Source organism: Pelophylax lessonae (genome assembly GCF_965119305.1).
Source record: "Pelophylax lessonae genome assembly, chromosome: 2".
In the NCBI taxonomy this organism is placed as follows: domain Eukaryota; kingdom Metazoa; phylum Chordata; class Amphibia; order Anura; family Ranidae; genus Pelophylax; species Pelophylax lessonae.
This window is the reverse complement of record NC_138769.1, coordinates 653,241,061-653,253,549: the sequence shown is the minus strand read 5'-3', so window position 1 is coordinate 653,253,549 and position 12,489 is coordinate 653,241,061. Positions and strand designations below refer to the sequence as shown.

The window sequence follows — 12,489 nt, the reverse complement described above, 5'->3', positions numbered from 1 at the left end:
ACAATTCTTTTTTTTTCAGATCCTCAGAGAGTTCTATGCCATGAGGTGCCATGTTGAACTTCCAGTGACCAGTATGAGAGAGTGAGAGCGATAACACCAAATTTAAAACACCTGCTCCTCATTCAAACCTGAGACCTTGTAACACTAACCAGTCACATGACACCGGGGAGGGAAAATGGCTAATTGGGCCCAAGTTGGACATTTTGACTTAGGGATGTACTCACTTTTCTTGCCAGCGGTTTAGACATTAATGGTTGTGTGTTGAGTTATTTTGATTGGACAGCAATATGTTATACAAGCTGTACACTCACTACTTTACATTGTAGCAAAGTGTAATTTCTTCAGTGTTGTCACATGAAAAGATATAATAAAATATTTACAAAAATGTGAGGGGTGTACTCATTTTGTGAGATACTGTATACAGAAGTCATAGAAACCTCAGGAGGATAAGTGCATGAAAGGCAGTTTTTTGTGCTGCTCATATAATAACCCAATCAAAAGAAAATTGTATGTAAAGCTTATGCATGTATCATATAAAAACATAATAGGATTAACTAAAAGATTATGTGTACCTGTGTGTGCAATATACTTTGCATATTAAAATATTGTTTCATTGCATTAGTAGACAGTTCCAGGTGTGTATACTACAAAAATTACGTGCTATCAAAAACTGAATATATCACTGTTGTACAGAAACTGTTCAGAAGTATGAGTGCAGATATATAAAAAGAAAAAAAAAAAGCGCTAAAATGCTGTAACTCTACCACCCGGTTAAATAATATAAACAAATCATATATAGATGAAAGTGCAAAAAAAAAAACATTGGCGCAATAATATCTCCAAAGAGTAATAAATACACATCTCCTCCTGTGAAACACTCTGTATCACAAATCCATAATAAACATATAAAATACTTATAAATCTAAAATAATAAGGATACTGGTTTGTTTAGTTTGTATGAAGAGCAAGTTGGCCTCTAGATGGCGCTTGACCTCTCGCTACCTGGGCACTGGTTTGCTCAGATGGAACGAAATGTTAAATAGTGTGTTTGGAAAGAGAGATCATATCGGTACACCGCTCCTGATGCCATCTAGTGATGAAACATGTTGGACCACAGCATACCTTCTGAGGTCTAGTGGATTCCATGCCTTGATGGGTCAGGGCTATTTTGGCGGCAATAGGGGGACCTACTCAATTTTAGGTGGATGGTTAATGTTATGGCTGATCGGTGTATATATATATATATATATATATATATATATATATATATATATATATATTGTAGTTATATTTATTGAGGCAGTACATACACATGCTGTGGAGAATCGATGCGGTGGTTTATCGGTGGTCCATGGTAAGGCTGGTAATCATAGGGTTTTCTCTGAATGTCATTCAACCTTGCATGATAATGGTTATATTGTCCATGTATCCTTCCAGCTGCAAGTTTATCAATAAACTCCATCCTGTGTCTCCAGTTCTGATCATGCACCTGCACAGACATAACACTGTTATCCAGAGCTTCTAAAATCATAAACTAGAAAGGCAACAGGAAAGAAAAGTGAAGCAAATTTCAAAATTCCAGATGTATTTCTTTCAAAGTGGTTCTGAAAATATCAGGAATAATCTGCTTGCTATGGGCAACAATTCTACATTGTCTTTTCCTCACTTTGATTTAGAACACTTGGAATATGAGTTAGGGACCTTAGATTGTAAGCTCCTTGAGGGCAGGGACTGATGTGAATGTGCAGTGTATATGTAAAGCGCTGCGTAAATTGACAGCGCTATATAAGTACCTGAAATAAATAAATAATAAATATGCATTAAACTGCATAACAGTTAAAGCAATACTACACAAATAACAACTAATCACCATATTAGGACTGTGATGCTGCAATCGTGAAGGAGGCTTCCATTCATGCCTGTTTGGATATTCAACTCTTCTCTGAGGCGTCACCACTTTCTGTCTTGCAGGTTGAATTTCCTGAACTTTGACCTTTTCAATTCTTGGAACTTAGGGAAAAATGAACACAATGCATGACTCATATAAATCTCTAAAATTCTGTGTTATCTTTAATAACTATAGATATCAAGAATGGGTATGGTTTGAAGTCTGGTAAGAGGTTTCTAGTTAATATTCATCTACACCAGGGGGGTGTCAAACTCAATTTCATAGCGGGCCGCTTCAGCAATATGGTTTCCCTCAAGGGGCCGGTTGTATCTGCAAAACTAGATGTCCCGAGTGCCCCACCCTCCCTTACTTCACTGTGTACCCCCCTTACACATTTTGCTACTGACGAAGCTTGGGGCAGAGTTGAGAAGCAGAAAGTGCAGGGTCTGAAGGAGGAACAGAGGAGGGCTTGAGTCTGCCTAATGATGAGACCAGGGGACGTGGAGATGAGGGGGGGCTGCGGCTGCACAGAGAAGTGCAGGATCTGTAGGAGGAGTTCTGTCCTCCTCTCTGCTGTCAACTGCTGAGACTGGAGGGGACAGAGATGAACCTCTCTGCGGCTGCCTAGAGAAGAGCAGGACCTGGCAGAGGAGTTCTGTCCTCCTCTCTGCTGCTGACTGCAAAGATAAGGTGGAGATGAGGGAGTGCCGAAGCTGGAGGCGAGGTGTGAGGGCCACATGAAATGGCCTGGAGAGCCGGATTTGGCCTTGTGTTTGACACATGTGATCTACATTAACATCAAATGGGTCTCTATAGTGCTTTATATAAAGAATGGGTAAGGGTCCTTTCACACGGGCTTTCCGCCTGGCGGACTCAGTCTTGCTCAGTGGGGATCGATCCGCCGATCCTCGCTGAGCAGGCGGATGACAGGTCCATGTCCGCTCTCTGTGCTGTAGTGGATCTGTCAAATCCCGCTCTCCTCTATGGGAGATCGGATAAAAACGGACCAGTTCGATTTTATCTGATCCTATCCGATCCCCCAGACGGATGGGAAATAGGGTTTCCATCCCTCTGGATTTCATAGACAGGATCGGATCAGATAGCAGCGGGTGTCAGCGGACATGTAGGGGTGCATATAGGGGTGCATGGAGCGTCCGATCAGGTCCGCCTGAAAAACTGACAGGCATACCTGATCAGAAAGCCAGTGTGAAAAGACCCTAATGTGTACAAAACAAAAAATGACAGCAGATCACAATCAGGAAAAGGGAGAGCTTCTGAGGACATCTGATGAACTGCTGAAGACAAGTTCACGAAGAATACTCTTTCGCCTTGTGCTTTTAAAATCCACCTGTTTTTGAAACGTTGTTTCCTATTGGTATTGGATTTTCACAGTTGTCACTTCTATTAATCACTGCTAATTTAATGTTAATTTACCTGTTAATGTCACTGAGTTGTTTAACTGTCAGCAAATCTATTGTTTTTAAAAATGATTCAGTAGTTGTCTGTATCTTTAAATCTTTTATAGTATTTTGTATGGTTTTATTGGCATGCCTTGTTTGCAGACCTTCCCCCAATCCATACGTATAAACTTGATGAATAACATTTATAATATTTTATGTGTGTATTGTCTATACTAATTTTTACAACTTTTATGTATATTCTTTGATTTAAAGAAGGAAAAACAGCAATTGTCTGCCAAAATTGTTTTACTGTATTTGTCTTATGCAATCAGAAGAAAACGAGGGGTTGAACCTTCTGGTCTATTTTCCACCTATGTAACTTCTGTACTGTCAAAGCATTTTGGACAAGGATACGATATGCGAGATATGGGCTACCTCAGTGATTATACAGCCAACAGTAACTTATTGTACTGGATCACGTTACATTTGAGTCCTTGCAGACAGAAGAAGTAATGTGAGGAGCATTTGGAGATTGATTTTATATGAGATTTTTATGTGATTTGAAGACAAGCCCTTACAGGTGATGGCTCTGGCAGTGCCTGAGGCTGCTATGTTGTCAGTGTTGCTAACATGTGAGCCTTTCATACTCTCGAAGACAACACAGGTAAGGTTAATAAAAGGGGAGAATATGATATACTGATAGTATATCCCCCGCGCCAATGGATCTAAATTATACTAAAAGAAGGGGAAGTAGCTGCTATAGTAAAGGGCTAGTGGGATGGGTGTGTAGTAACCTTAATAGGAAAGGTTACCTATAGCGCTTGCTCAATAATAATGCTTAAAGTACATAGGTGTTTAGTGCAAATCAATGCGTCAACCAATGACGAAACGCGTAAGTTGGAACGCACGTCGTGAAGTCACAGGAGCTGGGTGGAACGCAAACCGGTAGTTACCACTCTCCACTCCACAGCTCCATATGTCACAGCGTTTTTTACTTGTTTTTACTTGTCTTTGATCGTGCGATATATTTTTTGGGATTTATGTATGTGCAATAAAACCTTTTAAAACGATACTGCACTATCTGGAGCTCTCCCTTCTTTTAACATACCCGGCTGGATAAGGGCAGCGGAGGAGCAATAGCTGCTACTGAAGTAAGCGGGGGTACCTACCCAGAGGGGACCCATCCTGGCCCTGGGGGCCAATTAAGCCTAAGTGGTCTTAATGCCATAAGGCAAATAAGACCTATTTGTTCCGGTGAGTGAGCCAGTTTTACTATTAGCCACGGTGGAAACCAAAGTGACAACAATATCTGATTGGGAAGCCTGGCACTGAGCACCTGCACTTTATCTCCTGCAGTGCACAGGGATATATGTTTCTTTTGAACAGTTTCACAAGAAGTCACCTCTATTTATGAACTGTGTGGAACACTTATGAGATTACCTGGAGATGCTTTTGGGGTGACTGGTCCTCGTGCTTGTCTCACAGGTAGAGGCTTTTTCTTATGTAGCACAGTATGGCTGAATTCCATCTCTATTAACTGAAAAACCAATATAAAATTTTTGTATGCCATTCATATACTATACTATGAAGCTTCAAATGAGAACAACAAAAGAATGTCTGGGCACAATATTTGATAAGATTATAGTATATCTAAAGGTAAAACTTGTTTGGGGGAGTTTGGATAGAGTGTAAAAAAAAAATCAGAACCTTTGCCAGGTATTTATTGCTGTCTCTGTCTCCTCTAGGGAAAATCAATCACTCTCCTTATTTGTCCTGGTGACGATTGTCACTTGGACTAAATGTGAGAAAAAAAAAAATTGTGAAATTTTCAGAAATCTTCCAAAGCTTATATTTCTAGTGACAATTATCTAAAGGGAGATTTACTTCACTTTGGAAAGATTTTTAATTTCTTGTTGTGTCTACAGCACAGGAAATTACTGTAATTGAAATCTCTTGAACGGAACACAGATGACAAAAAAATAAATAAATAAATAAAGTGACTAATCTATCCAAATTAAAAAAAAAAATGGCTTTTGACTTAGCTTTTATTTTAAACTCATAATTTTTGGGGAGACAATAATAATTAGTAAAGGGGCATGATTTCAAAATGAAAAACCCTGTCCAAACAGCAATAGTAATGTATTGTAAATGGTGTAGTAACCCATAAAAATAAAATACTTCAGGGCTTCAGGTGCCTTTTTTCTTTTTAATGAATCCTGAACACATTTACAGACAGTAAAATCAACGTCTTGCAATCATCCTGGTTCACACCACTGTGTTTAGTTCCAATGTTTTCAAAAAATAGAAAGCAGGTGGCATTTTGTTTGCATGAGAACACATGTAAACTCACCAAATTGTACATCAACACAAGGAGAATAAAAAAAAAAAAAACAAATTTTGTTCCTCTGATAATAGTCTGCTTTTCTACTATATCCGTTATGTGAACGGCAAGAGGTTAATATCTAGATAATCAGTGGCTTATGATATGTCCTTCTAAGTGATTACAGTCCTATCTCGAAAAATAATTACTTATTGGGAAGAGGACAGTGACATCAGCCAGGTAAGGACAGAAATCCAAAGCTGGCACACGATCGCTCCTTCTTATGAAATTTTTCAACGGCCCGGAAATTCTAACGCGTTTCGGCCTAAGCCTTCCTCATAGCATACAAAAAAGTTTAATAAAATCAAATTTATATAGAAGGTGCAACTATATTTTCTTGTGCTGAAAAAATATCCAATCTCCTTGTGAACAAACACCACGTGTAAATCACCAAGAATTAGCCTCTTACCATTTATTAAAAAAACAGTTGATAATGCACTTACAATTAGATGTCTTGTATTCAGCATAAACATAGGCATACGAATTCCTGCAAAGGCTTGCGGCCGGCTGCAGCACGGACCGCAAGTTGTGTGTGACGTGTGCGCCTCCTAATCTGACCGGTTTCTTCCCATAGGACTTCTACTGAGACAGGAGTTTTTTGAATAAATCTCAAGGGTAATACACTATTAGTCCTCTTTTTTCATTTAATACACGGTGGTTTTGTGAGCTTGTAAAGAAGGATGAGGCTGTGTTTCTTGCTGGTACTCGTTGCCATCTAGTGGAGAAAGAAAGGTAGAGCGGTTCTACATCCCACTTCAGGATTTTAAAGAGGAAGCAAGGCGGTGGTTTCACTGAACAAGTGCATACCTATTACCATCTGGTAAGAGGCTAATTCTTGGTGATTTACACGTGGTGTTTGTTCACAAGGAGATTGGATATTTTTTCAGCACAAGAAAATATAGTTGCACCTTATTTATTTCCGTTTGGTAAGGATGAATTTCACTCGGTGGTGGATACACGTATTATTCGGATAGAATACAATTCTACTCACCTGCACAATATTTATGGACACTTATGAACTTTTATGTTTATGCACCAATTGATTAGCATTATTAATTGGCTTCACAGATTGATATATGTTATATATATTTACTTTTGTTGATTTGGTTCACACATAGATATATGTTATATGGGAGGGGGGGGATTTCCTTTGAACACATGTACTAAAGTAGGTTCTGCCACCGTCCCTGCATGTATATGTCTTGGGGGTTGCTGGTGCCTCAAACCAGATAGGATGGGACTTTGCGGGCAAGTGAATGGTTATACATAGGAATTTAGGATATATATATATCAAGGAAAAGACAATATAAAAAGAATAGTATTTAATCCATAAATACCAGTAGGATATATACAAAAGGCATTTGGTGAGAATTGTGCTTGGGGCAGAGGCCCAAGTGTGAGGAAGAAAAAGATGATTCGACAGAATCAGTGACAATGGTGCATCTGGTGACTTTAAACATGGATTTTTTCTGTTTTCCCAATGGATGTTGAAAAGGAAGTTAATTCCAGAAAGAATCCTAGATTGCTGACGCGTTTCGGCTCTATCATGGGCCTTTCTCAAAGCGTTCAGTCACTCAGTCTGTGGTCTATGAGAGTAACATGGGATGTAAGGATTATTGAACAAATCCTCTAGAGTATATCCAATACAATCTTGATATTAATAATGTTTGAAAATTACATACATGGGTGTAGCCATTGTTCCTGCGCAGAGGCCCTCTATCCGTTCACAATCACAACGGGAGTCGTGTACTGCAAGGCCAATGCGGGTCCTACTATGTAGGAAAGACCAAACAAGAGTTTGGCAAACGGGTCAATCAACACATCAACAGCATGCAATTGTGCAACTTTTATGTACCCCTTGGGAGGCATGTTGCCCACTATCACAAAAACAGAATGCCAAAAGTGACTTTTATAGCACTTGAGAGGATCCATATACCGCATCGGGGGGGGGGGGGGGGGACTGGAATAAAAGACTGCTTCAGATGGAAATGAGGTGGATTAGACGCCTCTACGCCACAAAACCTCCTGGCCTAAATGAAAACGAGAGCTTTCGCCCATTTCTTGAAGGCTTTGCCTCTGGCAAGACAGATTAATGACTCATCCATTCATCCTTACGCTTGCATCAATGTGATATCCACACAAAAAAAATACTCCCCCCCCCCCCATGACCTCATACACATCCGCCCCCCCCCCCCTCTCTCCCCCCTTTTCAGTGATGTAAATAAAATGCATATGAGATATATGCTTTATTCCACCGTATTTTAAACACTGCCTTTTTTCTATATTAGTGCTCAAGAAACCGATTGCATATGGACATGGCCCTGGAGCTATCCATGGCACTGCCCAGCAATCGGGAATGTCCCTCCCTGACCCACAGCTACCTGTGGTGGTGATATATGCAACTGCTGTTAAAATATTGTGTTATTATTACTTTTGTTTCATGAATATATTACAAGTATACTACAACTACTGCAAAAGTGCTGAATCCACCTTTGTGTGAATGCACACATATATCAATGAAAATGCCTTAGATTTCGTACATTTTGTTTTTGTTTTTGTCAGTACATGGGGACACACCATGCCTCCGCAGATTGGCCCCGCAATATCCCACAGTCACACCCGGCACGGGAAACCCCTACTTCGTAGGGGATTCTTGGGACCAATCAATCCCCTCGGGGAGAAGATGGCCCCTCCTCCCGTGTCGGCGGCCAGAGCGGCGTCCCCAGCAACGGGGTTGCGACCGGCGCGCGCATCCATGCGGCGCAGGCGCAGATGTCGGTGCCACGCACGCCTACGTGCAGCGCGCAATGCGCATGCGCGAGGGGCTTCTTAAGGCCGGGGAACGAACAGGCAATCCTCACTCCTCTCCAGCAGAGGGGAGAGGACGGACCTAACCTGCGCTGTCTGAAGGAATACTTCCATTCCATCCTGCAAAATCGTAAGTGCTACGGACTTCAAAGCCCTTATCTTTGGAAACAAAATTTTGGCACCTAGTCACGGTTACAAAAGTCACCTTACCTATGTATTAAACACCATTCTTAAAGTCAAATGAGATGTCGGCACTTATTTTGATAATAAACCGGACACCATAGTCATACCACTCTTGAAGTTACCGTGTACAATATATAAAACTCTATCCACACAAACCAATTCCTATTACACTTCAGATCAAGAGCCCGGTGGACAAAGAGGGGAATATACCCCAGGACCCCGGTGGCAAGCCCCTCCTATCAGTCAACTTAACTGTAAGTGGAGGAACATATATATATATATATATATATAATTCTTGAAACACTCACATGACCCATCTGAACCCCAATTTTTAAAGAAACATTATATATTATCCCAGGCCTTGCAGTACACGACTCCCGTTGTGATTGTGAACGGATAGAGGGCCTCTGCGCAGGAACAATGGCTACACCCATGTATGTAATTTTCAAACATTATTAATATCAAGATTGTATTGGATATACTCTAGAGGATTTGTTCAATAATCCTTACATCCCATGTTACTCTCATAGACCACAGACTGAGTGACTGAACGCTTTGAGAAAGGCCCATGATAGAGCCGAAACGCGTCAGCAATCTAGGATTCTTTCTGGAATTAACTTCCTTTTCAACATCCATTGGGAAAACAGAAAAAATCCATGTTTAAAGTCACCAGATGCACCATTGTCACTGATTCTGTCAAATCATCTTTTTCTTCCTCACACTTGGGCCTCTGCCCCAAGCACAATTCTCACCAAATGCCTTTTGTATATATCCTACTGGTATTTATGGATTAAATACTATTCTTTTTATATTGTCTTTTCCTTGATATATATATCCTAAATTCCTATGTATAACTATTCACTTGCCCGCAAAGTCCCATCCTATCTGGTTTGAGGCACCAGCAACCCCCAAGATATATGTTATATATTCATTATTTATTTGTTGTTTAGCGCACCCCACACCACATATACATTTATCTATATTCAAAAGCACTGAATACCGGGAGCAGCTTCAACACACTATCAGCGCACCCATCCCCCCTTACAACAAATTTATATAGAGGCACACAACCCCTGGTGACCAGGGGGGGGGGGTACAATCTTAATTAAAATGAGTTGGAAACACCAGGGGAAGAAGAGAAGCCAGAGGAACCAGCCAGGGAAGGACCTGTCCCCTACAGGTCCCAGACACTGATGTGACCTTGTAGCTATATCTCCAAACCTTCCAAGTTAAATATACCGTATCAGCATCACAAGGAGAACTTGGACAAACCTACCTCTGGTGTCAGAAAATTGCGTATGCGTTTCTCTAAAAACGGCTTTTTCAGTATAGAGCTGATGGATGGTCGATCACGTGGAGAGATTTTAAAGAGCTGAGAAATAAGTGTTCTCAGATCATATGAATATCTTGGGGAAAGGGGATCATACCGACCACGGCAAATTTTCAGTACCAGCTGCCGCAAATTACTTGCTTCAAACTAACAGATTTAGAGAGAGAAAATATGCAAATCAAGGTAATTTAAAAGAAATTCAACATCTAAAATGAATACATTTATATATTAGATTTTCATAATATACAAGTACTAGACAGATTATTCAGCACGTTTAAATGTAGGATATTATACCGTATATATAGGATAAAGCATACACAACATTCACTTGAGCAAACCCTGTGTATGTGTTATTCAGAAGCAGTCATACGGATGGTCTCATTATTCCAAATACATTCATTTTATTTCAAGCTAAAAAACCTTTCACCTTCAGACCTGTACTTTAATCTGCACTGTAGCAAGAACGAGACACAAACCTCTTTTCAACAATCGATATACAAAGAGTTCCATGGAGCCCTGTATCATTGTTAGACAGGGTGATTTACTAGAGGAATCTTAACACGATAAATTGTGTCAATACTCAATTTATCCAAAAAGTACTGATGAAATAAGTTAACAGGAATACTCTTTGCAAATAATTATAAAACTGGAGTGAATATTAACACAATGTAGTAAATCAGCATCCATGTCATTCTTTAAACAAGTAACTGGATAAAGTTCAAGAAACTTTCATTGCTACCTCTAATAACTGTTTTCCCTGTACCCCTACGTCTTATAGTCCAGTGACATAGGACAGACACAGGGAAGTTGGGAAGGTATTTCTTTAAAAATCTGCTGGGCACCGAATTGGTGCTTAAAAGCAGTGGGCAGGATTAAGTGTGGCCAGGTGCTATAGGCTTGTAAATGAGCAGTGACAATGGTGATAGCCACCTATGCCTCCTGCAACATCTCCTTATCCCACTATAGCAGGGGTAGGCAACCTTAAGGCCCGTACACACTTGACGGCTCAACCTCTGGTCCCCCTAGGCCAACTGCCTGGACCACCTTCACTCTCTGACAGGAGGAGAGACAAGCGTCACCTCCTCCTGGGGCTGATGCTCCTGCCAAAAGATGCTCTGTCACATGTTACCCACAGATTAATATCCAATCCCAGGGTGCATTGCGGTAAACCCCGCCCACTGAGACAGTCATAAACCCTGGTGTGCTATTGGCTAGATTTCCTCCACTGACCAACAAGATCCCTCATTGGGTACAGTGGGGAGACTCCCCAGACTCAACAGACACACCTGGAAACATGTGACAGCTAGCTAACAATTTAGGCCCCCCTAATAAGCAGACAGGGCCACATATGCATTTCCCTAGAACCTACCTAGGAGGGTGCTACACTCCCATAGTTTAACACTGGTAGGTTCAATGCCTCCCCTCTAAATTAGCTGCTGCATGTATGTAAATATTGGCTATGCACATTCTGCATGCCAGACCCAAGCCTGAGAATTTGGGAGGGTTGAGGAAAGACCTGGCAATAGAAAACAAAGGCCCTCAAGCATATCAAACATGGTGTGCAGAGAACAGGCCTGCAGAAATGCCAAGAGTCAGAAAGGACTAAAAGGATACATTTATAACAAGTCTTCTTTTACCAATTACACTACTTACAGGATGTTTAAGGGTACACAGTTCATATAACACACAGCCAAGAGACCAGATATCCCTTAAACAAAAAAGACAATAAGGAAAAAAATTATTATTAGAATTAAAGCTGTAACTTCCTTAGCTAAAAATGCTCAATGTAGGTACAGGTGTTTTTTTTTTTTTTTGTCACTTACGTCTTATTGTTATAAGGCCTGTTTTCACAAATTTCTGGAGAAAGGTAATAAGGGGTCCCAACACATGTACGAGCCAGCTCCATTGTGCTTGATTGGGAAAAATCAAATTAAAATATTCTTAAGTATAAAAATTTTTTATAACTGCAGGAAAATATTCAGAGTTGTAAAGAATAATTAAGCCAGTCACGTGCTCATTAGACGCAGTTTGTATGGCTGCATGATTTGAACAGACAGCAATAGCAAGTGTGGAGAAATTAGCATAAAATAATCTACATATGGTTCAGAATGTTGTGGGCAAGCAAGTAAAATACATAGGGTTCAGTATTCCGATTTACAATGGCCTAGGTAGGTTTGTCTTTAAAATGACACATCAAAAGAGAAATAAAATCATCATTTCAAATAATATATACCTAATTACTATTTTATATCATATCATATTTGCATGTTCATTTTACAAATCATCTATGTATTGTGGTATATTTATTAGATTTATTGTGAAAACCAAGAAGAGTTTCTCTCTCTCTACCTACATTTCCTGATATTTGTTCCTCAAGCTGAGTTTTATCAATAATTCCAGTAAAATCAGCTCTACATTTTTAGTTTAGAGGTGTTAGTCAGGTCAGTAAAGTGTACAGACAATAGAGGAAGCTGATAGTAAACTGAAATGTTTGCCTAGA

At 40.1% G+C, this 12,489-nt stretch overlaps 1 protein-coding gene across 3 annotated transcripts in view; it reads right to left on the bottom strand.

Moving 5' to 3' along the window:
* The window catches only part of LOC309546303 (serine/threonine-protein kinase Nek5-like), a 114,805-nt gene that overhangs the window by 40,412 nt on the left and 61,904 nt on the right, over positions 1 to 12,489 (bottom strand). For all 3 annotated transcript variants that reach the window (XM_082245908.1, XM_082245907.1, XM_082245909.1), the window contains exons 7-12: positions 11,813 to 11,899; positions 11,643 to 11,697; positions 9,936 to 10,136; positions 4,729 to 4,825; positions 1,871 to 2,010; positions 1,311 to 1,489 (exon numbers count right to left, since the gene is read on the bottom strand). In XM_082245908.1, the coding sequence (XP_082102034.1) occupies positions 1,311 to 1,489; positions 1,871 to 2,010; positions 4,729 to 4,825; positions 9,936 to 10,136; positions 11,643 to 11,697; positions 11,813 to 11,899 (759 nt within the window). The remainder of the gene's footprint in view (positions 1 to 1,310; positions 1,490 to 1,870; positions 2,011 to 4,728; positions 4,826 to 9,935; positions 10,137 to 11,642; positions 11,698 to 11,812; positions 11,900 to 12,489) is intronic.